Source organism: Equus asinus, chromosome 19 (genome assembly GCF_041296235.1).
Source record: "Equus asinus isolate D_3611 breed Donkey chromosome 19, EquAss-T2T_v2, whole genome shotgun sequence".
NCBI classification, from domain to species: Eukaryota; Metazoa; Chordata; class Mammalia; order Perissodactyla; family Equidae; genus Equus; species Equus asinus.
Window position 1 is genome coordinate 28,221,827 of NC_091808.1, and position 26,996 is coordinate 28,248,822.

General features: G+C 55.8%; 2 protein-coding genes across 3 annotated transcripts; one reads left to right on the forward strand and one right to left on the reverse strand.

The window, feature by feature from the left end:
- The first annotated feature begins 3,164 nt into the window (after nucleotides 1–3,164).
- On the forward strand, nucleotides 3,165–6,176 carry LOC139041018 (ral guanine nucleotide dissociation stimulator-like). Its single transcript, XM_070489149.1, has 7 exons — nucleotides 3,165–3,303; nucleotides 3,543–3,611; nucleotides 4,055–4,129; nucleotides 4,716–4,748; nucleotides 5,122–5,243; nucleotides 5,449–5,540; nucleotides 5,875–6,176. Exons 1-7 carry the CDS (start codon nucleotides 3,271–3,273, stop codon nucleotides 5,934–5,936), a joined length of 486 nt encoding a protein of 161 aa, XP_070345250.1. The 5' UTR covers nucleotides 3,165–3,270; the 3' UTR covers nucleotides 5,937–6,176.
- A 7,349-nt stretch (nucleotides 6,177–13,525) lies between these two features.
- On the reverse strand, nucleotides 13,526–21,188 carry LOC123284161 (ral guanine nucleotide dissociation stimulator-like). 2 transcript variants are annotated; one of them, XM_070489151.1, is made up of 7 exons: nucleotides 21,025–21,188; nucleotides 20,717–20,785; nucleotides 20,199–20,273; nucleotides 19,580–19,612; nucleotides 19,085–19,206; nucleotides 18,788–18,879; nucleotides 18,153–18,453 (listed from the first exon to the last, which is right to left on the reverse strand). In XM_070489151.1, the coding sequence occupies exons 1-7, from the start codon at nucleotides 21,055–21,057 to the stop codon at nucleotides 18,392–18,394; spliced, it is 486 nt and encodes a 161-aa protein (XP_070345252.1). In that variant the 5' UTR covers nucleotides 21,058–21,188; the 3' UTR covers nucleotides 18,153–18,391. The 2 variants fall into 2 exon arrangements, with proteins under 2 accessions (XP_070345251.1, XP_070345252.1); XM_070489150.1 differs by lacking the exons at nucleotides 18,153–18,453; nucleotides 18,788–18,879 and adding an exon at nucleotides 13,526–13,733 and having other exon boundaries at nucleotides 21,025–21,171.
- Nucleotides 21,189–26,996: the final 5,808 nt, after the last annotated feature.

Consider the following 26,996-nt stretch of genomic DNA (forward strand, 5'->3'; position numbering starts at 1 on the left):
GGGGCCCTCCTAGGGAGGGGGAGGGTCTGGCACAGGGGCGCAGATGCTAACAAGAGTGCCTTGGGAGGGCGGTGTTTAAGGAAAGGCCAGGCCACTGACTCTCTGGCCCATCTGCCTCCCCGCAGTGCTATCTATTTCCTGCTGGGAACCTGGCTGGGCCAAGGGCAGGATTGCAGGGAGCCCCTGTGGTTTCCCTTTTGGACCCTGCAGCTGGCCACTCTGCACGTCAGCTTTGGTGGCTCCCACGTGGAGGGCCATGCCTACGTTCTGCCAGGCCACCTGGAGCATCTCAAGGCCATTGAGGCCGAACGGAAAGGTGAGGGGACTGCAGTCTGGGAAGACTGTCTGTGTTGAGGTTCACGGGCTAGCGTTCCCTTAGAGGCAGTGGAGTCCTTCCTATCTTTGGAAAGGCACAGAAACTGTCAGGTGTCTGGGTGAAACTTTCTCTTTATCCTGCTCCAGAGCCAGGTCCAAAGCTCCTGCCACTTCCAGAGCCAGAGCCAGTGCCAGCCCCTGGGCTGGAGCCAGCTGCACCTCCAGTCTCACCACGTGTGGTAGAGCTGGAGCCAGCAGCCCCTGAGTCGGCCACTCCAGGACCAGAGCAAGGGCCACCATTAGAGGCAGCCCCAGAGCCCAGCTGCCCCTGGGCCGTGACCACCGAGGACCAGCTGCGGGAGGAGAAGCTGAACATCTTGGACTTCCCTCCCCAGCTGGTGGCAGAGCAGCTGACGAGGATGGCTGCGGTGAGCAGAGGAGCTCGCGGGGCGGGTGGCCCCTGCCTTCCCGGTGCCGTGAGCCGCCCCACACCTGCCATTCCCTGCTCGGGATTCCGATGATCTGGGTCCAAATCCCTGCTCCCTCCCTTATCAACACTGTGACCTGGGCAGCTTTCTTTCTCCCCAAGCCTTCGCTGTCCCCTAGCGAACAGGGGACAGTAGAGACGGACACTCAGAGCACCTGCTGTACAGGGTGGCTGTGCCGATGAATGAGGTGGGAGAGAGCAGAAGGTGGGCAGAGTCTGGCCCTTTGGTGGGGGATGGGCACTCACTGAAGTGCTGCCAGGTCCTTGGGTGGATCCCCCATCTGCGCAGGTGACCCTGACAGCCTCAGCACTTATCAGGAAGGTGATGTGTATTGACTCCAGTGGAGACAGTCAAACAAAGCTGGGGGTTGTCCCTGCCTCAGGGGGAATGTGCATGGGAATGGGGACTGGGATGGGTGGATGATGGCCCTTCTGGTGGGCATGTGTGGGCTGCCTTCTGGAGCTTGGAGGAAGTGAGACGGGGCTGGGAGCAAATGTCCCCTCCCTTCCCCACAGTACTGTGTCCGGGGTCATCCTGGACTGGGTGCATTCAGTGGACACAGACAAAACCCAGGGACTCCCACAAGCCTCAGGCCACATGCTCTGTTTCCTGAGCTCCAGTTCTGATCTCACCCTGCCTGGGCCTATGGGGGACTGTGGACGCCGAGCTGGGGTGCGGCAGGACCGGGTGACACTCCGAATCTTCTGCAGGAGCTGTTCAAGACGTTGGTGCCTGCCCACTGCCTCGGCTCCATCTGGTCTGAGCGCGATAACAGGGAACGTGAGTCCCTGGCACCCACCGTCCGTGACACTGTGATGCACGACAACACCGTGGCCAATTGCATCCTCGTCACCTGCCTTGGGGACGCGAGCATGACAGCCCAGGACAGGGCCAGGGTGGTTGAGCTATGGATCAGGGTGGCTGAGGTAAGCCTTGGCACGCCCTGTCTGGATGCGTGGCAATTGCCTCTTGTTTCTCAGCTCTCAGGATTGAAGTCTGGGGTCTTAGTCCCTGGACTGTCCCTTGACCCTCATGCCAGGGCCACGTTGACCTTGACTTGAGGTCCCAGTGGGGACAAGCTCACTTCCTTCCTTGTGTTGAGCTACAAATCCTTGTGCCTGGCAGTGTTACTCGTCGGGTGGCCAGTGTGCCCTCCCTGGCTTCCCTGGGCATCTGTCTCCTCCAGGACAGAAGTCCGTGAGGGGACAGAAACCAGAGGCAGCAGAGCTTCAGCTCACCCTCACGGCTCCGTCTCTTCACTTCCACAGGAGTGCCGAGGCCCCGGGAACTTCTGTTCCCTCCACACAATCCTTTCTGCCCTGCAGAGTCCTGCCATTGCCCGTCTCCAAGACACCTGGGGACAAGTTTCCAGGTGGGTAGTCTGCTCTTCAGCCAAGCACCATGAGGGTGAAGTGGCCCAGGCAGCCTGATTTGGGCCGGCATGTCCCCCAAAGTCAGCTGAGACCACCTGGGAGCCAGCGAACACCGGGCACAGGGACTGACCTGGGTGCTGGGTCTCTGAGTCTCTCAGCGCCCTTAGGCCAGCAGTTCCGTCCCAGGGATTCATTTCCTTCCAGACCAGATCCTGGCTTGAGCCCAGGTGGAGATTCTCAGGTGTTTCCTTTGCAGCAACAGAAGCCTCTATGCGGCTGAAACCAACACTGTTCCAAAGAGATCCGTTTGGGACATCTGGGAATGGAGGCCCCAAGGGACAAGAGGAGAGGCCCCTCCACAGTCCCATGGGGACCTTAGAGCTCAGAACACCCCAGCGAAATCCCTCATCCAGGCCCCAGGCAGTTTGGATCTGCTGGGTTCTCAAACAAATGGGACTTGCCTTCAAGCATCCCACAGTTTTTCTTGCTTGCTTTCTTTCTTTCTTTCCCCACCCCGCAGGGAGAGTTCTCGAACCTGGAAGAAGTGGGTCAGGAGAGAGAAACGCGTGAGCAGGGAGCTGCTAATGCAGGTAACCTGGAGGCTGGAGATCTGGAAGGAGGCCAGAAGGAGAGGGGAGGGTAACATCCCAAGGGGATCCTAGGAGATGGGGCTATGGCAAGGCTGGGCCCAGGCTGGGGGTCAGAGAGCCCTGTGAGGGTGGGGCAGGCCGGGGCCACTCGGCCAGGACCCCCAAGACACCCTGCCCTCCCCCTCCCTGTCTGTTCAGCTGGGGTCTGGACGCACCCCTGGAGTCCAGAGGTCGGGGCCTTGGTCAGATTTGGAGCCAGGGCTGGGGTGAAGGCAGCAGGGACAGGGCCTGTAGCTGGCACGGGGAGCAGCCTCTCCCAGTGGGTCCTTGAGCCAGACACTGCCCCTCCGGGGGCCTCCGTCTCCTCCTCTGGGAAGTGGAGGGAGATGATCAGCAGCGCAGGCCTCCCAGCGGGGTGCTACCATCCAAGGGAGGACAGGAACGGGAGGAGATTTGTGCCGGCTCCTCCTCGAGACGTGAGGGGAGAGCAGTGATGACACGCAGATGACTCAGTCCTCAGGAGACTCCTGGAAGCAGGTGACATTCTCCACACACTTTTCAGCTGAGGAAAGAGGGCCAGGGAGGCCTGGGCAGGCCCAAGGTCACACAGGACTGAGTCCTGGAGCTAGGACTTGTCTAGAATCAGAGCACCCTGCAGTTTGGAGCAGCAGAGGCAGCAGGGGACTGGAGCCGATGGCCAGGGTCTGAGATCAGGGGCCTTGGGGGACATGCGGCGGGGAGTATGGGCGCACTGACCCTGTCCTCGGCCCCGACAGGAGGCGACCTCCGTGTCAGAGACTGCAGAGAGGGCCCACCAGGGAGCCCAGGAGAGGCAGTGGCAGCAGGTGAGGGTGACTGTGGGGGAGGGGCCTAGGAGTCAGAGGAGAGGGGGCTCCCCCTCCCAGCTGGAGGCCTCCCTCAGGAGAGGGGCCTTTCTCCTCAGGCGAATCTGCTGTGGCTGCCAAGCATGATGGGCCTGCAGTGGCAGTGAACAGGAGGAGGCCTGGAAGGGCTGGCAGCAGGGCAGATTTGGGGTGGGGAAGGGCAGGGGCCACTGCCCCTGGGAGGGGCCAACGGCCAGTCCTGGGACTTGACTGATGGAGTTTGGTGTTCCTGGAGGGGAGCGGGGGAGGGAATTGTGTGTGTTGGGGTGTCCCGAGGATCCTAGGCTGCTCTGTGTGGGAGCGTGGGGTAGGCAGGAGGCTGGGCTGAGGGGTTTCAGGGGAAGGTTCATGGGGGCACCTGAGAGCGGGAGCTCATCACCATGCACATCCCGATGGCGGCACAGGGTGTCGTCCCCTCCCTGGTGACGTTCTTCCATTCCCTGGAGCTGCTGGACGCTACAATGGAGGATTATGTGGAGGTGAGTGAGCCCGGAGGTGGGTCCGGGGGCTCAGGCTCCTGAGGGTGGGGAGGAGAGAGTCCTGTCCTGAGCCCTGAGCTCTCTGCATTTGGCAAAGGTCCTCTCAGCAGGGCCTCCAGCCTCGTGTGGGAGTTGGGGTGTCAGGCCCATCTCCCCAGTGGGTGATGCAGGCTCTGCACAAGCCACCGTCCAGGTTCCCTGGGCTGCTGAGGCTCACAGCTGCCTGACGGTGTGCCCGCAGGAGGTGGTGTCTGAGCTGGACTCAGCCTCTCCCTCTGGCCCTGCCAGTGAGGGAAGAGAAGTCGGGCCCCTCCCAGTCAGGAAGCACATCAGTGGCTGAGCTGTCCCTTCCTGCCTGAGGCCTCAGTCTCCCCACGTGTCATCAGAGAGGGTTGGGTTACAAGGTCTCTTGCCTCAGTGGCTCTGTGCCCCCTGCTCTGGAGCCCAGAGACTGGTCCAGGTCCAAGTCCGGGCTCTGGATGGGCCTGCCCACTGGCAGTAGTGCAGCATTGCAAGAGGTGTGGACGGGGGCTAGTGCTGGCCCAAGGGGGCTGTTTCTGATGGACTGCGGCTGTCTGCTTTCCAGGGCAATGTGCTCAACTGTCGGAAATGGAATGAGGTAAGCGGCTGCGGCCTCCCAGTGGGGAGGGTGGGGGCTGGAAATCAGAGACCCCCCCGCAGTGGGCAGGACCCCCTCTGGCCCAATCCCCAGGGTGGAACATTTATTTGCACCGTTCGATATACAGAGCTAGGGATCCTATGGCATTGGCGGGTGGGGGAAGGGCTGGCATCAAAGACTCCTTCCTGGAGGAGGAGCTATTTTGGGCCAAGTGTGAGAGCAGGCAAGTCCTGACTGGAATCGCAGGGAGGGAGGGTTCCCAAGTGGGCAAAGGCCCCAGACTGGCCCCTTGCCCCCTTCCTCAGCCCCTCCACGAGCCCTGCAGGGTCCCCCACTCAGACCCTGTGGGCATCCTGTGCTTGCTCTCTCCTAGCAATTCAAACTGATGGAGGAGATCGAGCTGCTCCAGGAGGCTGCAAATCTGTACACCATGCAGCCCGACGAGCACTTTGGGGCCTGGTTGCAAGCCGTGGAGCCCCTAGGCAAGGAGGAGAGGTGAGTCGGGTCAGGAGTTGGGGGAGGGCAGGGCAGACTCTCTCTGCTGACCAGCTCCAGAGCCCATGGCCGTTGCTCCATGGTCAGCCCCTGATCTGATTGCATGGCGACCCCTGGGGCCCTTCGACTCCAGCTGCTGGCAGGCTCCAGGACGCACATGTGATGTGTGGCTCCTGAGAGCTCCCAGCTCCGCTCTGTCCTGTAGCTACAGCCTGTCCTGCCAGCTGGAGCCCCGATACCACTGGGTCAGAAAGATTCGACTCTTCTTCAAACACAAGAAGAACCGCTCAGGGCAGAGTGAGTGTCCAGACTGGCAGTGGCTGAATCCACGGGCTCAGGAAACATTCAGGCTGAGCGTGGGGCTGGGGAGGCAGACAGCTGGCCCTGGGTTCCAGCTCCACTGCTGAGCAGTCCTGTCCTGGGCGATTGCACTCACGTTTCTGGGACTGGTTTCCTCCTCTGTGAAGTGGGTGATGCTAAATATCAGCCCCTGTGTCAGGGACAGATGGGGTGCTGTTGGCTGACTGAGCACTGAGCACAGGGCTGGAGCACAGAGCGCAGTGGGGGCCGGGATGGGGTGTGCACTGTGTTTCCAGGGCAGGCCGCTCAGGAAATGCCTCTCTTTCTCCAGACACCAGGCCCCCAACCAAGGGCCCAGTGGTGGTGGTCGATGACCCTCCTGAGACCAGCTGAGCTACAGTGGGGACACAGCGTTGACACTCAGGGTGCACAGGGCCACCTCCCCTGATTCTGATGAGGAGATCTTTGTGATCCGTTTCTTGAGGTCCCCTGTTGGCCACGAGGGAAGGCACCATCCCCTCTACTCCCTCCCCCCTTTTGCCCAGCACCTATTTCCCTATTTGGCGGGGCCATATTTTGTTGTCAACGGTAAATGCTCCGTTTGAGTATTATATTAAATTGTTGCTTCTTTCTAATCCTGGGAGTGGAGGTGTGAGTCTTTCGCTCGCAGCGCTCATGGAAACCAGATCCAGAAACTCACATTCCTCCTCGAATTTAGAAATCTCCCAGAGTGAGCAGGTCCGTTTATGTGGAGAAGGGAGAAGTGCCAGTCCCCTCCCTGGCTACTGAAGGACGTGCCCAAGTGCCCCTCCCGCCAAGGACAGGATCATTGCAGTGTGGTTCACCCTGTCGATGTTCCCTCCGACCTCTTGGGACTAAGCTGTTGGAGGCGTTTTCTCAGGCAGAGCCACAACCACTAAGCTGGGCGTGTCTGTCAAACTAGCACGTGCCTGTCCCTAGCACACGTCCTGCCCAGGACAGTGGCTGCCTTTCTACACTCTGCCGGAAGAGGGAACATTTTCCCAGTTTCTCTTGCACACAGATTAGGACCTTGTTTTCTGATTCAGTCTCCGGAATGGCTTCAGCTCTAAGTGGGGAAAATACCGTCAAAAGCTCAAAACGTGCACATAGAGAGGACAAGGCCAGAGGAAGGTCCTGTGGACATGGACCATGGGCAGGCAGGACTCTTCCTTCTTGGGCCCACTAGGGGCTCCCTGTTCACCTCTGACCTAGACTGGATCCTCCTGGGCTTCTGGTCCCTGACTCCGAATACCATTTCCTGCTTGTTGTCTATCCAAGGGGAAAGCTGTGGGATGCAGCTTTTAGGGCCTCAGCCAGGTGTCCCTCCATAAACCTAGTGCTCCCAACAATCTGTTCCAGAAAATATCACCAGAGGCAACACTTTCCAACTCATCTTATGAGCCCAGCAGTACCCTAAAAGCAAAACTAGAGTTTAAAAGTAGGGAAAACTTGAGAACAACAATTCTCATAAATGAGCAGGTACCGTCTTCTACGAAATATTAGAAAACTGAAGCCGACAATGTAAAACAATGATACACCAGGACAAAGAGGAAATTTTTTCAGGTATGCAAGGTTGTATCAGCATTCCAAAATCAAATCAATGTGATCCACCCTGTCACAGGCTAAAGGAGAAATTTATACATATATGTCAGTTGGTATGGGGGGGCAAGTCATCAGATAGTACATATTAGATATGTCAGGTTCTTTCTCTATCAATTGCACCTCATTAAAGCTCTTACAAAAATGAACACAGATATAGAATTTACACTTTCACAAACTTTTAGAAAATGGGACAGAGACCTAAATGTAATGCAAAACAATACAACTTCTAAAAAGATTATGCAACAAACTCTAAGTGGACTCGAATCTGGAAATATGTTATCAAGATACAAACTCAAAATAAAATCTATGAAAAAAAAACTGATGATAGACTTTCTTTATTATTTTGGTAAGGAAGGTTGACCCTGAGCTAACATCTGTGCCGATATTCCTCTATCTGGCCTGTGGGATGCTGTCACGGCATGGCTTGACAAGCTGTGTGTAGGTCTACACCCAGGACCCGAACCTGTGAACCCCAGGCTGCCGAAGTGGAGTGCGTGAACTTAACCACTGTGCCAGTGGGCCGGCCCCAAGTTAGACTTTATTAAATTAAAAACTCCTGCTTTGTGGAAGGCAAAATCAATGAGTCAAAAGACAAATTACAGACTGGCAGACGATATTCGCAAAACAGATATATGATAAAGAAACTATGTCCAAGATATATGTAAAGAATTCTTAAAAGTCAACCATAACAAAAAAATAAACAACCTTATTGAAAAATGGGCAAAAGACCTGAATATATCCCTCACCAAAGAAGACATACAGATGGCGAAGGAGCCTGAGGACAGATGACCACCGCCATAGGTCATTCAGGAATTTCAAATAAAACCTCAATGAGACACTTCTACACACCTATTAGAACTGATAAATGCAGGAAACTGACAATACCAACTGAACGTGAGGATGTGGGGCAAAACAAACTCTCATTCATTGCGATCTGGAAAGCAAAATGGTACAGCCATATCCAAAGACAGTTTGGCAGTTTCTTACAAAGATGAGCATAGTCTTACCACGCAATCCAGCAACTGCATTCTTAGATATTTACCCAAGTAATTGGGAAATAGGTTTACAAAGCACCTCTGGGCTAATATAGATAGTAGCTTTATTTATACTTTCTAAGCACTGGAAACGACCAAGATGTTCTTCAATGGGTGAGTGGAGGAAGAACCGGGGTACGGCTATAAAATGGATTATTATTATTTAGTGATAAAAGGAAACAAAGCATTAAGTCACAAAAAGACATGAATGAACTTTAACGCTTATTTCTAAGTGAAAGAAGCGATCTGAAGAGGCTATTGTAGAACACCAATTTTATGTCATTCTAGGAATGGCAAACGTATAGAGACAATAAAATGTCAGTAGTAGCACGGTCTTCATGGAAGAGGAAGGAGAGTTGAATGGATAAAGCACAAGGGATTTTTTAGTGCAGTGAAACTCTTCTGCATAATACTATAAATATGGACAAAACCTTAGATAGTTATCAAAACTTTGAATTTTACAGCACAGAGAGTGAAACAACGTGTGCAAACAAAAAGCCACGTAGGTGTCCAAGAAAATCCCAGAAGTGAATGAAAACTGTGGAAAAAATCTAACTGTATTACAAATGTATGAAACAGTCTGAATGAAGGGAGTGGGTGAAAAGGTGCAGAAATATGTAATTTGGGAAGTGAGTCGAGTCTGTAAAACTGAAGATGAAAGAAACTGTGCAGACGCACTGTATTGCAGCTGATAGAGTTGTGACCCGGGGGGGTATTGTTAACAATGCTGATACTTCTGTACATGTGGACTGAAAATGAGCAGATAAGTAAATGGACAGTGAACAGTGGGCACAAGGTTATTATTTGGAGTAAGAGTTTACAGATAAGCAAGGAGAAGAGTCTAGAGTGATCCACGTGGTGATGATAGAGTTGGAGACATCAGTGTGAACTTACTTTAGCTGAACATAGACACAGAAGGCTGAGTATAGATATATTTAGAGGTGTTTGAATACACACAGGCTACTACACACAGATATATTTCCCTGCTATGTCCGCTGAAAGAACCTAACGCCCTGACAGCTGCAAACACACCTGGTACCCAGGTCTTAATTCTAATACCACAGTCCAACAAAAGGAAACAGGGTTCCTTGTAGAAATAACCAATTCTAGGATTCGGGAAGGAAATGTAAGAAAATGAGACTAAAGTGTCATTCAACATAAGAAAGTCATGAAATGCTACTCAAAAAAAGCCAAGAATGCTGGGGGACGCCAAAGGGACACATCGGCGAACTGAAGGAGCTCTCAATCGCCAAAGCTGGAACAATTTGAGCAACAAAATAAATAAAGTTGTTGGATTATGACCCGGAGAATGTATGAATATCAATGACTGTAGCAATGTAAATAACTGAATAATAAGGAAATGAAAAGACACAAATCTCCTGTGTGGGAGAATACCAATGATTCACTCGGACATTCTGCTCTAAAGGAGGTCGAGGCTAACTCTCCGCTTCTTAGGCGTGGGCTGCACAGACAAAAGTCCCTACAAAGGGCACGGTGTGGACAGAGGGGACAGAAAGACTGCGCAGGGGAGACATCTGACAAACGCTGCCTCAGCCAGGTGACCAACATCAACATCAACGGGGGGAAGTCACAGGGAGAGCATGGACCCTTGAAATGATGAGATGAAAATGGCAATTTACCTCTCTGATCTTCTTGCCCCAAATCCATAATCCCAATCTAATCATGAGAACAAAACAGACCAATTCTGTTGGAGAACACTTTACGAAACACCTGACCATTACTCCCTAAAACTACCAAGTTCTTCAAAAACAGGGAAAGCCCGAGAACCTGTCACAGCCAGGGGAGGCTAGGCAGAAAGGACTAAATGTAGTGTAGGATAACAGACAGGATGTGTTCAGAAGAGCAGAAACTGCAAACGGAGCTGAGGGAAACTCTCTGTACTATCACAGCAAGTTTTTGTAACTGTACAACTGTTCAAAAAATAAAGTGAATTAAAAATCAGAGTACTAGCGAAATGCAAAATACCTGGAAACCATGAGTTCTGAACATGTCTCCAGACTCCATTATGTGCCCTGCACAAGCAATGTCACTACAGTCACATTCTTCATGAAATAGGATAATGATGCCAAATTCATAGTTTCTGGGAGATTTAAATAATGAATATAACATTTCTGGCATTGTTTCTAGTAAAAATTCACTACTTAATGGAAAAATTAATCGGAATTTTTGGATACATTATTTTACACCCCTCAGAGACCCGCTCCTCTCCTTTCACTCCCAGGGTTCCCGTGCTGTTTCCATCCCTCAGTCTCTCTCACACTTTGAAAGCAGCAACAGTCTGTTCCTCACATTGACCTGGGTGACTTTTCCACAGAGCAGACCTGATCATGGCTGTCCTCTCACAGGAAACCTGCACTTACCATCCACTAATTTCAGAATCAAACCACAATCCTGTGGCCAAAATATAAGGCTCTTTCTTAACCTGACTGTATTCTCTCTGACCAGGCTCATTTCCCACCCTCTGCTATGCAGTATTGGTCAGATAGGAATAATCTGCATCACAATTACAATGTCGTATTGCAATTTTATACACACACCTTCCAGTCTAATTACCCCCTAAATGTCCTCCTCTCCTGGCTCATCCTGGAGTGCTCCCACCTCTCGACCACCTGGGAGAATTCCAACACCTTGTTCAAGGCTGAGCGCAGTCACAAGCTTGTCAGTGAAGCTTTCACTAGACTCTCACTGAAGAGTCAACTTCTTTGGATAGACTTCACCAGAGTTCAATGTCACCTCCGGATATTACAGTTTTTTTACATCTCCCATCATGTTTAGCCAATGAGTGCCTTGTGAGAATAAACAGTGTCTTAGTCATTACTTAATATCCAGAATAAGATTTAGTGCCTACCATACATCAATTGCTGGGAAAAAAAGATTTTTTTAATGACTGCAAAAACAAACTATTGAAGGAGGATAAACAGACATTCCCAAAATGGGAGACAAAGAATAAACCATGAAAGACAGGGAAATACTATTGAGGAATGAAGGCCCCGTGATGAAGCACAGACACTGGAAAAGACAGAACAGAGAAAGAAGTTTGATTCCCGAGTTTCCTTCCAGAATCAGTCTGTACTGGCAGGACTTGGTGTTACTACATTCTCTCTAACTTATTTTCCCTAGTGATGCCCCCAAAGTAACTGCCAATAAAAAGGCTCCCTCACACCATCACACGTCCCCTCAGCACTTGTGAAAATGCCGTGCTCACCTAGATGTCATCACAGAACAGCCTGAGAGCACCAATCCACTTTCCTCCGTGGACGAGTCATCATGTTGGAAGTCACACCTCTACGAAGGTCAGATGGCCCCTCCTGGGCCCTTTCTCACTTGCTGTCAGCCAGGTTCTACGCTTGACACAGCCCTGCATCATCTCATTGGCTTCACAACTGCTGCAGCGCTGAACACAACAGCAAGCCGTTACCCTGTAAATATCCGTGCAGATCGTTCATGCAGATGCTAGCGCTGAAGTGACAGGAGTGCTTCACATGGTGACCTGTTATTAAGTCCAAAAGTTTGGTCACGGTGCCGACCCAGAATCTGAGCGGCACCGTCAGGAGGGAGAGAACACCACCTGCGGCCCCTTCTGCAGAGAAAGCCTTTAAGCGACCTCCTGAGAGACCTTCCCTTCTCCAGGGAGCAGAGGAACATCGCCTCATCTACTCAGAAACTTAATGCCAATCACGACACGCCAGTTGCAACAGCATAAACACCAGCAGGACCCAATGGTGACAGGAAATACCTCTGCTTCCCTCTGAAACTGCTTTATGATCATAGACCAAATCCTTCCCCAAACCATCCTGCTCAGCATGGCCTCAAAAGCAAGGGGCTGTCGCTCTGAACTCCTACAAAGAAATGCTGCCCTGTGTTTCCTCCGACGCTTGCAAATTTCAGCCTTGACAGGCGATCCCAGTAAAACAGAGAACAAGAACAAGAACTCAGGAGGCCCTTAGACCGTCCTCCAACCCACCGCCCTCCCACAGCCAAGCAGGGCGTCCCGGTCGTTCCAGGACAGGGAGCTGTGGGGAGACGGGAGGCGTCCACACCAGGCGAGACACAACCAGGTGAGTCGCGGGGAGGCAGGGAGAGAAGCAGGCGGCCTCCCGCTCCCTCCGCCCGGACTCAGCCGGCTGTCCCTCCCTCGAGCCCCTGAGAGCGGGGAGCTCAGCAGGCTGCCTCTCTGAGCCTCAGACAGCCGCCAGGACGGCCCCGCCATCGCTGGGGAGCGGGGACGGAGGGGACGGAGGCCCCGAGGAGCCCTGTGCAGCCCGCGAGCCCCGCGCCCCGGCCCTCGAGGACAGCGCCCCGCAGGCCTCAGCGGACACGGCGGGCCAGGGCCGCGCCGCCGCCCGGAAGGCTGTCCGGGACCCGTGCCCGGGCTCAGGGCGCGTCTCCCCTCGGAGCGGCCCTCCCGCCCCGCTGCGGCCCTGCCCGCCGTCCTCCGAGGGCCTCCTCGTCTCCGCGGAGCCCCGTCAAAGCGCTCCCGCCCGGGCTCCCCGCGGAAGCGACGCTCGGACCCCGGGGCCTCGCGGGCCAGGGCGGCACAGACCGCCCGACGCGGCGCGCGTTGGACCGGCCGCCCCCGCTCAGGAGGGACGAGGCCCGGCCGGGACAGCCCCCGGGCGCACTGGGCTGAGGGCAACCGGATCGTCGCGGACGCCCGCGAGGCCCCAGCTTGCCGGCTCTCCGCGTCAGGCACGCCCCTCACGCCGGTCTGAACCTGCAGCCCCTTTCACCGGCTCCACACGGTGGCACCGCCAAGCCTGACGCGGATGTCTGGGGCTTCCCCATTGGCTCAGGGGCGGGGGGCGGAGCGAGTGGGGAGGCGGGGCGAGCGGGGAGGTGCGGAGACAGACGAGCCGGGACTTCAGCCTGCAGCCTCACAGGGGAAGGCCAGAGAGCATAACTCTGAGTGACAGGCAGAGCGGGGAGGCGGGGCGAGGGGGGCGTGGCGAGCAGGGGGCGTGGCCAAAGAGGAGGCGGGGCAGTCGAGCCGCCCTGAGAGGGGAGACAGCAGGAGCGCGAGGAGCAGTGTGAGCGGAGAGGCTGTGCCCCCTCGGGAGCAGAGCGTGTGGGGAGGCGTGGCCAACAGGACGGCCCCCGTGGGGGCGGAGCCCAGGCTGGCCAACTGCCTGCTCACAAACGCCTGGAGCCGCGCCCCTCCTGCCCGCTGCCTGCTGGGAAATGGAGTCTTTTTTTACTGGAAACAGAGAAGCTGCATGTCTCTGCCCCTTGGCCTTTGGGAAATGTGGTCCACAGTCGGACCTTCGGATCAGATGCCACAGCCCTCCATGCCAGAGAATCCCAAATGAACGTGTTAGGTCATTGATAACTCTATGTTTAATTTTTTCTAAACAAAATTCACCTTGAGGTGGAAAGTGGCTCCACGAAGTTGAGTTTCGTCACCAAAAATAACTGCAGTATTTTCCGTATTCTGCCTGCAGGAACCAAAACACACTTGTTTGGGTAGGTTTCCCAGGTTTTCCCTGTAAATCGAGATGAGGCAGTAGGTACAGTCCTGGACAAAGACAGAAGAAAAGAGACAAATCCATTTCCGGCATCCATGGCTTCTGACTCTGTCTTGACCCTGAAACAGAGGTTTTCAGCATATTGCTGCTTAGGAAGACAGAGGCTCGACACAGGAATGTGAACAGCAACAACCAGAGAAAGCTTTCTGTGCTCACCCCGAGGGCTTCCTCAGGGGCCCCTTCTGTTCTTAGATTTTTCCTAGGTAGGAGCCATCCTTCTTTGTCTCTTTGTATGCCCTGGGACTTTTGGCAGAAAACTTACCATTTGGAATATTATGACGTGACAACTAGGGAAATCAGGTTCTCCCCTCCCCAGCATTTCTGAGGGATGCTGACTGCAATCGATGGTGATAGTTTCTTTAGGGGATATTCTGATCCAACCCTGAAAGTTCTGTAGTGTTTGTCATGTGTGGCCACTGAACACTTGGATCTGTTAGCCTAAGGATCTTCTAGAGATCCTGAGTTCAGTGGGTCTTAGGATGTCCTCCTGGGGAAACAGGGCGAGGGAACACTGTATGTGACAGGGAGAGCGACTGTCTGCTTTGGTGTAGAGAAAGAGCGTGGCAGACAGCATCCAGTTCTCCTTTCATTCTGGCACACAGAAGACTAGGTTTCCTAGCCCTCTTGGTTTTCGAATGGATGTGTGGCTACTTCTGCCCAAGGGCATCACTTTTAGGCCAAAGGAGAAAGGAGGGTGTGTAAGGCCCCAGGTGCTCTTTGTGTCCTTCAGTGGCAATGGAAGAAGGCGTGAGTTTCAGATGGTGTAGCAACAAGGTCATGGGGTCTCCATCAGCCTTGCCCAACGAGACTTGGGAAGCAGGGTTCCCTTCACCCCGGCAACCAATGTTTGATGTAAATCTGAGGAGAAATACATCTTGAGTCATGGATTTCTTAATCATTGCATTTAATTTCTTACCAGAGCATTACCTAAGGTTGTCCTGAAGATTACGCTGACCTACCCTCTCAGATTGTCTAAAAGGTGATTCTCCCAAAGCAGAATTTCCCGAATCTCATTTTGTTATGATCAGAAGTCGTGTCTGCTGACGGCTGCTTGTCACATATCAGGGTTCTGCCAAGAGACTCTGAGTCTGATGGGGAGTATTGCATGTGGAAAGTGTATGGAAGTGTTCTGGAGAGATATCCCTATGGGAAGGTAGCAAAGCAGAGATGGTCGCAGGAGAAGCTGAAGCACAAGCCCTCTGCCACTGGGTCTCAGCCAACCCTCAGGGATCTCTGGAGCTGGGACGGCCCTTTGGTGTTGTCCCAAATTGAGACAAGGGGACCAGGCTTCTTACTCCCTTATCTGCCAGACATGGGCCCCTGGCTGTCCCTGGAGAGGGCTGCATCCTCTGGTTAGGTGCTTCCCTATGCTGTGGGAATGTCCTGTGAGGGAAAGAGCTGTGAGCTGTCCTCAGCCAATATTCCCAGGAGCTGTGGGTTGGATGCCTTGGCCTTGAGCATGAGTCTGGGCTGAGTCTCAATGTTTCAATGGCACTTCTCCTTCACCGTGGTCTTCCTTCCCAACTCAGTTAAACTCCCCATCGGAGGATGTCCCTGGGAGGACTTATGTAGAGCTCTGCCTTTCCCTGTGATTGGCTGAGAGAAAGGCATGGGGGAAGACCAGAATCTCTCTCTCCAGCATTCAGACCCTCTTACCTGGGGGCTTCTGGAGAGCTCCAGAAGGGTTCCGGCCTCGGCTGACAGTGCTGAAGTTGTTCCTGTAACAGTGGCCACGGATTTGCTGCAGTCGGGCGCTTGTGGTTAGGGAGAGTCTGATTCCCTCCAGAGAGCCAGAACAGTGTGCTCTCCAAGGTCTTGGGGTCACAGGGACAGGCCTGGTAGACATCGAAACCCAGGGGCAGGTTGGCGAGTCGAGGGGCGTCCTCGTTGGTCTCCTCAAGGGTGAAAGAAAGGCCAGTCTATGCTGGTAATTCTTCCAGACACACCTAAGCCAAGGAGCAGCATTCGGGAGAGTGGTCGAGTCATGCCATTCAGGGACAAATCCTAAGCCAAGCCTAGGGAAAGGCAGGGTTCTGGACTCAGGTTACCCATCCAGAGATGCTCCTGTCTTGGCAGATAGAGGGGGTGTGAACATGGTTCCCGGGGCTCTAGAACCCCCTGGCATGGCTCTCTCACTGTGATGAGGCAAATCATGTCCAAATCAGCAAGATGGGTGTTCAGGGCACTGTGAGTGGGGGGAGACGGCATTAGGCTGGATGGTACGGCTGTCAACTGGACAGATTTTTTGTTAGCTCCCATAAATGGAAGATGCCTCTGTGCATGGACCACACGGCAAGATGTTCTCGAGGTCCATGAGTGAGGAGTACAAACGCCATCTCATCGACCACTTTGGAAAGACTGAGTTGAATCCCAACGTGGCCTTGTTTTCGCTTGCAGTGGAAGCCAAGATGCAAGCATCCATCCCCACCTTAGACCTGGAATAGTTTAAATGGCACCCAACTTACCAGTTCCTCAAACATTTTGAGCATTTCCTGCCAACACCATATTCACCTGAGGCATTTCAAGGGACTCACATTGTTACTTTCTCTTCCCCTAAGTCAGCTCTTAGGAAGCCAGTTTTGGTAACTTCTGTGTGCCTTGAACAAGGAACATTTCATCCAGATTTGCTAATTTCTTTCCTCGTGGACTTCCACAACCTACTTCCAATGTGGAAACCCAAAGATGGGATAAATGGTGCCTCCTGTGTCCACAGCTGTACTCCCACAACAAACTAAATATTGCTACCTGCCGGGTCGGCTCTCAGGAGCACCCCAGTCCCGGAGGAGACTCTCTTGGGACACCCATGACTTCATCCCAGCCCTGGACTAGCCCTGGGACCTGCCATGACTCTTTCTCCTCCGAGGGACTGTACAGCTTTCCCCACCTTCCTCTGGCAAGTCTCTTTGCTGGGTGGCTGTGCCGCATCAGCAAGGACCTAGGCTGCCGGGGACCAGATTGATCCTCAGCTTCCCGCTGAGCTGAGACGGCCTCCCTGGCAGAGCCCAGCCTGCCTGTGTCTGAGTGACATTTGCAGCCACCAGGAAGGAGGGGTTAACTCAGAAGTGCCAAGCGCTTCACCCCGCCCTTGTCTTTCAGGCTCTTTCCAAGGGACGACATTGCAAAGGCTGGGTGATCACGCTTTGGCTCCTGCTTCTGGATCTGGTGCTCCTGTTGAGCTCAGAGCAGTGTCTGTTTAGCACCCAGATGGGAAGCATTTCAGCATTTCCCTTGGTAACGCTGTGTCCCTGCACATCCACAGATCATCAGGTTGCTGACATTGCCCACAAGACCCCCAAGTCACACCCTTCTTAGGCCTCCTCTTTCAAAGCTCCCAACAGGAAAGGCAAACCTCCCCATGACAGAACCACAGCACAAGACTGTGGAAAAGGACACAGCCAGCCGAGGGGCTGCAGGCTTGCTGGGCTCAGGCACAGCAACGACTTTAGGAAAATCACTAAAAATACTCCAGATTGTGTAAATTTGGGACTGTCCGACACCACGGGCCTGCGAAGCACACAGGCCCAGAAGTCACCCTCGGCAGCAGGGAGACTGTAGGGTCATTCCTGGTCAGGATGATGATTAGAAAGGCTGGGGGCATCTAGGGAATTTCTGCCCCAAAATACAATTGTATGCAGAAGTGCAGAGATGCTGAAAATCCTAGCTCACAGAGAGCACTGGGTTTCTGGAGTGAGACCTGGCTGAGGCCCTAAAAGCTGCATCCCACAGCTTTCCCCTTGGATAGACAACAAGCAGGAAATGGTATTCGGAGTCAGGGACCAGAAGCCCAGGAGGATCCAGTCTAGGTCAGAGGTGAACAGGGAGCCCCTAGTGGGCCCAAGAAGGAAGAGTCCTGCCTCTCCATGGTCCATGTCCACAGGACCTTCCTCTGGCCTCGTCCTCTCTTTGTGCACATTTTGAGCTTTTGACGGTATTTTCTCCACTTAGAGCTGAAGCCATTCCGGAGACTGAATCAGAAAACAAGGTCCTAATCTGTGTGCAAGAGAAACTGGGAAAATGTTCCCTCTTCCGGCAGAGTGTAGAAAGGCAGCCACTGTCCTGGGCAGGACGTGCGCTAGGGACAGGCACGTGCTAGTTTGACAGACACGCCCAGCTTAGTGGTTGTGGCTCTGCCTGAGAAAATGCCTCCAACCGCTTAGTCCCAAGAGGTCGGAGGGGCCATCTCTGCTCCTGGACAGGGTGAACCACACTGCAATGATCCTGTCCTTGGCGGGAGGGGCACTTGGGCACGTCCTTCAGTAGCCAGGGAGGGGACTGGCACTTCTCCCTTCTCCACATAAACGGACCTGCTCACTCTGGGAGATTTCTAAATTCGAGGAGGAATGTGAGTTTCTGGATCTGGTTTCCATGAGCGCTGCGAGCGAAAGACTCACACCTCCACTCCCAGGATTAGAAAGAAGCAACAATTTAATATAATACTCAAACGGAGCATTTACCATTGACAACAAAATATGGCCCCGCCAAATAGGGAAATAGGTGCTGGGCAAAAGGGGGGAGGGAGAAGAGGGGTTGGTGCCATCCCTCGTGGCCAACGGGGGCCCCAAGAAACGGGTCACAAAGTTCTCCTCATCAGAATCAGGGGAGGTGGCCCTGTGCACCCTGAGTGTCAATGCTGTGTCCCCGCTGTAGCTCAGCTGGTCTCAGGAGGGTCATCGACCACCACCACTGGGCCCTTGGTTGGGGGCCTGGTGTCTGGAGAAAGAGAGGCATTTCCTGAGCGGCCTGCCCTGGAAACACAGTGCACACCCCATCCCGGCCCCCACTGCGCTCTGTGCTCCAGCCCTGTGCTCAGTGCTCAGTCAGCCAACAGCACCCCATCTGTCCCTGACACAGGGGCTGATATTTAGCATCACCCACTTCACAGAGGAGGAAACCAGTCCCAGAAACGTGAGTGCAATCGCCCAGGACAGGACTGCTCAGCAGTGGAGCTGGAACCCAGGGCCAGCTGTCTGCCTCCCCAGCCCCACGCTCAGCCTGAATGTTTCCTGAGCCCGTGGATTCAGCCACTGCCAGTCTGGACACTCACTCTGCCCTGAGCGGTTCTTCTTGTGTTTGAAGAAGAGTCGAATCTTTCTGACCCAGTGGTATCGGGGCTCCAGCTGGCAGGACAGGCTGTAGCTACAGGACAGAGCGGAGCTGGGAGCTCTCAGGAGCCACACATCACATGTGCGTCCTGGAGCCTGCCAGCAGCTGGAGTCGAAGGGCCCCAGGGGTCGCCATGCAATCAGATCAGGGGCTGACCATGGAGCAACGGCCATGGGCTCTGGAGCTGGTCAGCAGAGAGAGTCTGCCCTGCCCTCCCCCAACTCCTGACCCGACTCACCTCTCCTCCTTGCCTAGGGGCTCCACGGCTTGCAACCAGGCCCCAAAGTGCTCGTCGGGCTGCATGGTGTACAGATTTGCAGCCTCCTGGAGCAGCTCGATCTCCTCCATCAGTTTGAATTGCTAGGAGAGAGCAAGCACAGGATGCCCACAGGGTCTGAGTGGGGGACCCTGCAGGGCTCGTGGAGGGGCTGAGGAAGGGGGCAAGGGGCCAGTCTGGGGCCTTTGCCCACTTGGGAACCCTCCCTCCCTGCGATTCCAGTCAGGACTTGCCTGCTCTCACACTTGGCCCAAAATAGCTCCTCCTCCAGGAAGGAGTCTTTGATGCCAGCCCTTCCCCCACCCGCCAATGCCATAGGATCCCTAGCTCTGTATATCGAACGGTGCAAATAAATGTTCCACCCTGGGGATTGGGCCAGAGGGGGTCCTGCCCACTGCGGGGGGGTCTCTGATTTCCAGCCCCCACCCTCCCCACTGGGAGGCCGCAGCCGCTTACCTCATTCCATTTCCGACAGTTGAGCACATTGCCCTGGAAAGCAGACAGCCGCAGTCCATCAGAAACAGCCCCCTTGGGCCAGCACTAGCCCCCGTCCACACCTCTTGCAATGCTGCACTACTGCCAGTGGGCAGGCCCATCCAGAGCCCGGACTTGGACCTGGACCAGTCTCTGGGCTCCAGAGCAGGGGGCACAGAGCCACTGAGGCAAGAGACCTTGTAACCCAACCCTCTCTGATGACACGTGGGGAGACTGAGGCCTCAGGCAGGAAGGGACAGCTCAGCCACTGATGTGCTTCCTGACTGGGAGGGGCCCGACTTCTCTTCCCTCACTGGCAGGGCCAGAGGGAGAGGCTGAGTCCAGCTCAGACACCACCTCCTGCGGGCACACCGTCAGGCAGCTGTGAGCCTCAGCAGCCCAGGGAACCTGGACGGTGGCTTGTGCAGAGCCTGCATCACCCACTGGGGAGATGGGCCTGACACCCCAACTCCCACACGAGGCTGGAGGCCCTGCTGAGAGGACCTTTGCCAAATGCAGAGAGCTCAGGGCTCAGGACAGGACTCTCTCCTCCCCACCCTCAGGAGCCTGAGCCCCCGGACCCACCTCCGGGCTCACTCACCTCCACATAATCCTCCATTGTAGCGTCCAGCAGCTCCAGGGAATGGAAGAACGTCACCAGGGAGGGGACGACACCCTGTGCCGCCATCGGGATGTGCATGGTGATGAGCTCCCGCTCTCAGGTGCCCCCATGAACCTTCCCCTGAAACCCCTCAGCCCAGCCTCCTGCCTACCCCACGCTCCCACACAGAGCAGCCTAGGATCCTCGGGACACCCCAACACACACAATTCCCTCCCCCGCTCCCCTCCAGGAACACCAAACTCCATCAGTCAAGTCCCAGGACTGGCCGTTGGCCCCTCCCAGGGGCAGTGGCCCCTGCCCTTCCCCACCCCAAATCTGCCCTGCTGCCAGCCCTTCCAGGCCTCCTCCTGCTCACTGCCACTGCAGGCCCATCATGCTTGGCAGCCACAGCAGATTCGCCTGAGGAGAAAGGCCCCTCTCCTGAGGGAGGCCTCCAGCTGGGAGGGGGAGCCCCCTCTCCTCTGACTCCTAGGCCCCTCCCCCACAGTCACCCTCACCTGCTGCCACTGCCTCTCCTGGGCTCCCTGGTGGGCCCTCTCTGCAGTCTCTGACACGGAGGTCGCCTCCTGTCGGGGCCGAGGACAGGGTCAGTGCGCCCATACTCCCCGCCGCATGTCCCCCAAGGCCCCTGATCTCAGACCCTGGCCATCGGCTCCAGTCCCCTGCTGCCTCTGCTGCTCCAAACTGCAGGGTGCTCTGATTCTAGACAAGTCCTAGCTCCAGGACTCAGTCCTGTGTGACCTTGGGCCTGCCCAGGCCTCCCTGGCCCTCTTTCCTCAGCTGAAAAGTGTGTGGAGAATGTCACCTGCTTCCAGGAGTCTCCTGAGGACTGAGTCATCTGCGTGTCATCACTGCTCTCCCCTCACGTCTCGAGGAGGAGCCGGCACAAATCTCCTCCCGTTCCTGTCCTCCCTTGGATGGTAGCACCCCGCTGGGAGGCCTGCGCTGCTGATCATCTCCCTCCACTTCCCAGAGGAGGAGACGGAGGCCCCCGGAGGGGCAGTGTCTGGCTCAAGGACCCACTGGGAGAGGCTGCTCCCCGTGCCAGCTACAGGCCCTGTCCCTGCTGCCTTCACCCCAGCCCTGGCTCCAAATCTGACCAAGGCCCCGACCTCTGGACTCCAGGGGTGCGTCCAGACCCCAGCTGAACAGACAGGGAGGGGGAGGGCAGGGTGTCTTGGGGGTCCTGGCCGAGTGGCCCCGGCCTGCCCCACCCTCACAGGGCTCTCTGACCCCCAGCCTGGGCCCAGCCTTGCCATAGCCCCATCTCCTAGGATCCCCTTGGGATGTTACCCTCCCCTCTCCTTCTGGCCTCCTTCCAGATCTCCAGCCTCCAGGTTACCTGCATTAGCAGCTCCCTGCTCACGCGTTTCTCTCTCCTGACCCACTTCTTCCAGGTTCGAGAACTCTCCCTGCGGGGTGGGGAAAGAAAGAAAGAAAGCAAGCAAGAAAAACTGTGGGATGCTTGAAGGCAAGTCCCATTTGTTTGAGAACCCAGCAGATCCAAACTGCCTGGGGCCTGGATGAGGGATTTCGCTGGGGTGTTCTGAGCTCTAAGGTCCCCATGGGACTGTGGAGGGGCCTCTCCTCTTGTCCCTTGGGGCCTCCATTCCCAGATGTCCCAAACGGATCTCTTTGGAACAGTGTTGGTTTCAGCCGCATAGAGGCTTCTGTTGCTGCAAAGGAAACACCTGAGAATCTCCACCTGGGCTCAAGCCAGGATCTGGTCTGGAAGGAAATGAATCCCTGGGACGGAACTGCTGGCCTAAGGGCGCTGAGAGACTCAGAGACCCAGCACCCAGGTCAGTCCCTGTGCCCGGTGTTCGCTGGCTCCCAGGTGGTCTCAGCTGACTTTGGGGGACATGCCGGCCCAAATCAGGCTGCCTGGGCCACTTCACCCTCATGGTGCTTGGCTGAAGAGCAGACTACCCACCTGGAAACTTGTCCCCAGGTGTCTTGGAGACGGGCAATGGCAGGACTCTGCAGGGCAGAAAGGATTGTGTGGAGGGAACAGAAGTTCCCGGGGCCTCGGCACTCCTGTGGAAGTGAAGAGACGGAGCCGTGAGGGTGAGCTGAAGCTCTGCTGCCTCTGGTTTCTGTCCCCTCACGGACTTCTGTCCTGGAGGAGACAGATGCCCAGGGAAGCCAGGGAGGGCACACTGGCCACCCGACGAGTAACACTGCCAGGCACAAGGATTTGTAGCTCAACACAAGGAAGGAAGTGAGCTTGTCCCCACTGGGACCTCAAGTCAAGGTCAACGTGGCCCTGGCATGAGGGTCAAGGGACAGTCCAGGGACTAAGACCCCAGACTTCAATCCTGAGAGCTGAGAAACAAGAGGCAATTGCCACGCATCCAGACAGGGCGTGCCAAGGCTTACCTCAGCCACCCTGATCCATAGCTCAACCACCCTGGCCCTGTCCTGGGCTGTCATGCTCGCGTCCCCAAGGCAGGTGACGAGGATGCAATTGGCCACGGTGTTGTCGTGCATCACAGTGTCACGGACGGTGGGTGCCAGGGACTCACGTTCCCTGTTATCGCGCTCAGACCAGATGGAGCCGAGGCAGTGGGCAGGCACCAACGTCTTGAACAGCTCCTGCAGAAGATTCGGAGTGTCACCCGGTCCTGCCGCACCCCAGCTCGGCGTCCACAGTCCCCCATAGGCCCAGGCAGGGTGAGATCAGAACTGGAGCTCAGGAAACAGAGCATGTGGCCTGAGGCTTGTGGGAGTCCCTGGGTTTTGTCTGTGTCCACTGAATGCACCCAGTCCAGGATGACCCCGGACACAGTACTGTGGGGAAGGGAGGGGACATTTGCTCCCAGCCCCGTCTCACTTCCTCCAAGCTCCAGAAGGCAGCCCACACATGCCCACCAGAAGGGCCATCATCCACCCATCCCAGTCCCCATTCCCATGCACATTCCCCCTGAGGCAGGGACAACCCCCAGCTTTGTTTGACTGTCTCCACTGGAGTCAATACACATCACCTTCCTGATAAGTGCTGAGGCTGTCAGGGTCACCTGCGCAGATGGGGGATCCACCCAAGGACCTGGCAGCACTTCAGTGAGTGCCCATCCCCCACCAAAGGGCCAGACTCTGCCCACCTTCTGCTCTCTCCCACCTCATTCATCGGCACAGCCACCCTGTACAGCAGGTGCTCTGAGTGTCCGTCTCTACTGTCCCCTGTTCGCTAGGGGACAGCGAAGGCTTGGGGAGAAAGAAAGCTGCCCAGGTCACAGTGTTGATAAGGGAGGGAGCAGGGATTTGGACCCAGATCATCGGAATCCCGAGCAGGGAATGGCAGGTGTGGGGCGGCTCACGGCACCGGGAAGGCAGGGGCCACCCGCCCCGCGAGCTCCTCTGCTCACCGCAGCCATCCTCGTCAGCTGCTCTGCCACCAGCTGGGGAGGGAAGTCCAAGATGTTCAGCTTCTCCTCCCGCAGCTGGTCCTCGGTGGTCACGGCCCAGGGGCAGCTGGGCTCTGGGGCTGCCTCTAATGGTGGCCCTTGCTCTGGTCCTGGAGTGGCCGACTCAGGGGCTGCTGGCTCCAGCTCTACCACACGTGGTGAGACTGGAGGTGCAGCTGGCTCCAGCCCAGGGGCTGGCACTGGCTCTGGCTCTGGAAGTGGCAGGAGCTTTGGACCTGGCTCTGGAGCAGGATAAAGAGAAAGTTTCACCCAGACACCTGACAGTTTCTGTGCCTTTCCAAAGATAGGAAGGACTCCACTGCCTCTAAGGGAACGCTAGCCCGTGAACCTCAACACAGACAGTCTTCCCAGACTGCAGTCCCCTCACCTTTCCGTTCGGCCTCAATGGCCTTGAGATGCTCCAGGTGGCCTGGCAGAACGTAGGCATGGCCCTCCACGTGGGAGCCACCAAAGCTGACGTGCAGAGTGGCCAGCTGCAGGGTCCAAAAGGGAAACCACAGGGGCTCCCTGCAATCCTGCCCTTGGCCCAGCCAGGTTCCCAGCAGGAAATAGATAGCACTGCGGGGAGGCAGATGGGCCAGAGAGTCAGTGGCCTGGCCTTTCCTTAAACACCGCCCTCCCAAGGCACTCTTGTTAGCATCTGCGCCCCTGTGCCAGACCCTCCCCCTCCCTAGGAGGGCCCCATCCCAGCCCTGAGCCCTGGCTGGCTGTCCTGGCTGTGGCAGGCCTGCTCATCCAGCAGGCTGAACACAGAGTCTGAGAGAGTCTCTTGTTCCCACCGATACTCTCCTCCCCAAGGATCTGGACACAGCCCACCCAAGCCCTGCATGCAAATGGGCCACTGGAATGAAGACTCCAGCAGATTTGGGAGCAGCTTGCTCACACACCTCCTACTATGGACCTGGCGGTGGTGCTCACAAGGTGTGGATGTGGAGAAAGGGAGGCAGGAGGAGCTGGGACTCTGCTGGGAGTGGGTCTCTAGGGGACAACGCAGCCCAGCCTCCCTTCCAATTCTCAAGGGGCCTGGGACCCATGCACAGCTCTCTTTGAGTCCAGTCCTGCCGGAGTGGAAGCCACCAGAACTCAGCCCTCCCATGGGAATCACAAGATGGGTGAGATGCAGGGTTCTCCCAGGCCTGACCTGGCCACAGCCACCATCCTCTCCCCCCACCCTGTTTGCTAGAGACAGGAGGCCCTTCTTCTCGACCCAAAGACCACTCACTTTGGGAGGTGGTCCTGTCCGCCAGCATCCTGCATGCAATGGGCCAAGCTGCCTCCATGTGTCCCAAAGGGGATGAGGGCATCGCCCGGGATGGAGGGTAGATGGGACCTGTGAATGATGTCAAGAGGGACTGTCTGACTCTCAGAATAGAGGGGAGGCCCAGGGAGGCTGTCTGCTTCATTCACTGAGTGACACTTAGTGTGTCCAGAAGTCCTGCTCAGAGTAGGTCCTTCATAGACATTGTTGAATGACCTCCAACCAGAACCACCCCAGGTGTCTGAGTGGGCCTGTGGCCCCTCTGTGGCCCTAGAGAACCCTAAGTGGCTACACCAAGGACAAGCACCAGGACCAGCTGGATGGCATCTCAAACTCCTTGACAGGGTGCTCTCCAGGTGCTTTTCCAAACTCAAAAAGCCACAAGCCAGTGAAGGGAGAGGAAGACTACTTTCTGTGGGGGACAGAGAAATAATCACCACCAGCAACCACAGCATGGCCCACCACCCTCTCTGCAGAGCCGGGCACCAGGGCAGCACCTGGAGGGCTGATCCCATTCATCCCTGGAGAAGCCTAGCAAGTTCATCCTCTCCCACCCCACGTTTCAGAGGAGCCAACTCAGGCTCAGAGAGATGCAGTGACATTCCCAAGGCAAGACACACAGCTGGCAGTGGGCAGAGTCACGACTGTGCTGAGGAGGAGGTGGACAGTCACCTGGGAAACAGCTGGTCCAGCACCTGGTGGGCTGTGCTGGAGCCCGAGGAGCTGCAGAGGGAGGTGATGACACTGCAGAGGACTCTGCTGGGGAAGGCTGGCAGCACAGACTCTGAGAGCCTCTGCATCATGCCTGCCTGGAGGGCACGCATCCTGCAGGCCTCAGTTACAGACAGAGTGGACTCATCTTCACTCTGGGTGGAATGAGGAGGGACACAGGGTCAGGGTCACCACTGCAAACCACCAGCGTTATAGAGGTCTGCAGCTGACCCAGGAACTCCTAGCCCTTCCCAGACGTGTGCGACAGGAGACACAGTGGTCCCAACTCAGCAAGGCTCTGGGCTCTCACAGTACAATCTGACTTTGGGTGTGCAAAGGATTCCACATTGATCTCCCTCGAGGCCATTTGCTCGCTGAGGGACAACAGACCTCCCTCTGTGCAGAGCACCAGCCCAGTGAATCCTCAACAGACACCCCCTCTCTAGAGAGGAGAACAGAGGCTTAGGCATGCCAGGTGGCTTCTCTACGTCCTGTGGGTCAGTACTGAGAACCGCCCAATGTGAGGGCTGAGGGACATCCCCTCTAACTGCCTGAGGCTTTATCAGACCCTGACCTGGAGGGAAATGTTATGTGGCCACCTCACCCCTTCCAGGTGTGGAAACAGTGTACAGGGCAGTGACACATTCTGAGAAACCCTTTGACTTCCAAAGACGCTGATGGTTATTTCTTTTACATTAAAGGGAGTTTGGAGACCCTCGTTATCGAGGTTCCATTTTCCAAAAAAGGCAAAATTCAAAGATACTCAGGGCCTATTGGGAAGTGACAACGACATCAATGTTTTCTCTAATCTTCCTAGTAAAATGCAAAGAGTGCCCTCCTACCCTCCTATGCAGCTGGTGGGGAGGAGCGGAAGTTCAGATTCCTTTGGGAATGGGACTGTGGGACACTCATGGGGGACAGCCCTGTTAGGGTCCCAGGAGAACGGCAGTTTGAGGTTGGATTCTGGGCCTGCCCTGGTCATCTCAGGGGCCTGGGTGGGAAGACCCCTCCGTGCCCACTCTCACTTCAGAGCAGCCCTGGTTATTGATGGTGGCGCGGTGCAGCTGGTCCCTGTCCAGGGAGATGCAGTACCCGAAGCCATCCGCCAGCTCTTCCACCACCTCCTGTGTGCAGCTCTGCAAAGACAGTGCCCGAGAGCCGGGCCGGGAGGTCTGAGGTGCCTGCCTCGACTTGGCCACAGGAGAAACCCCAGCACAAATCAGGTACCCAGCAGCATCTGCATAGACCTCTAGCCAGGGAGGGAATGAGATGACACCTGGAGGGCTCGGGTCTAACCTATGGGTAGAGGAGCTTGGTCCCCAGCACCCACTCTCCCATCCTGCTAGCCACCACCTAGGCTGGGAACACAACACACTGCCAGGG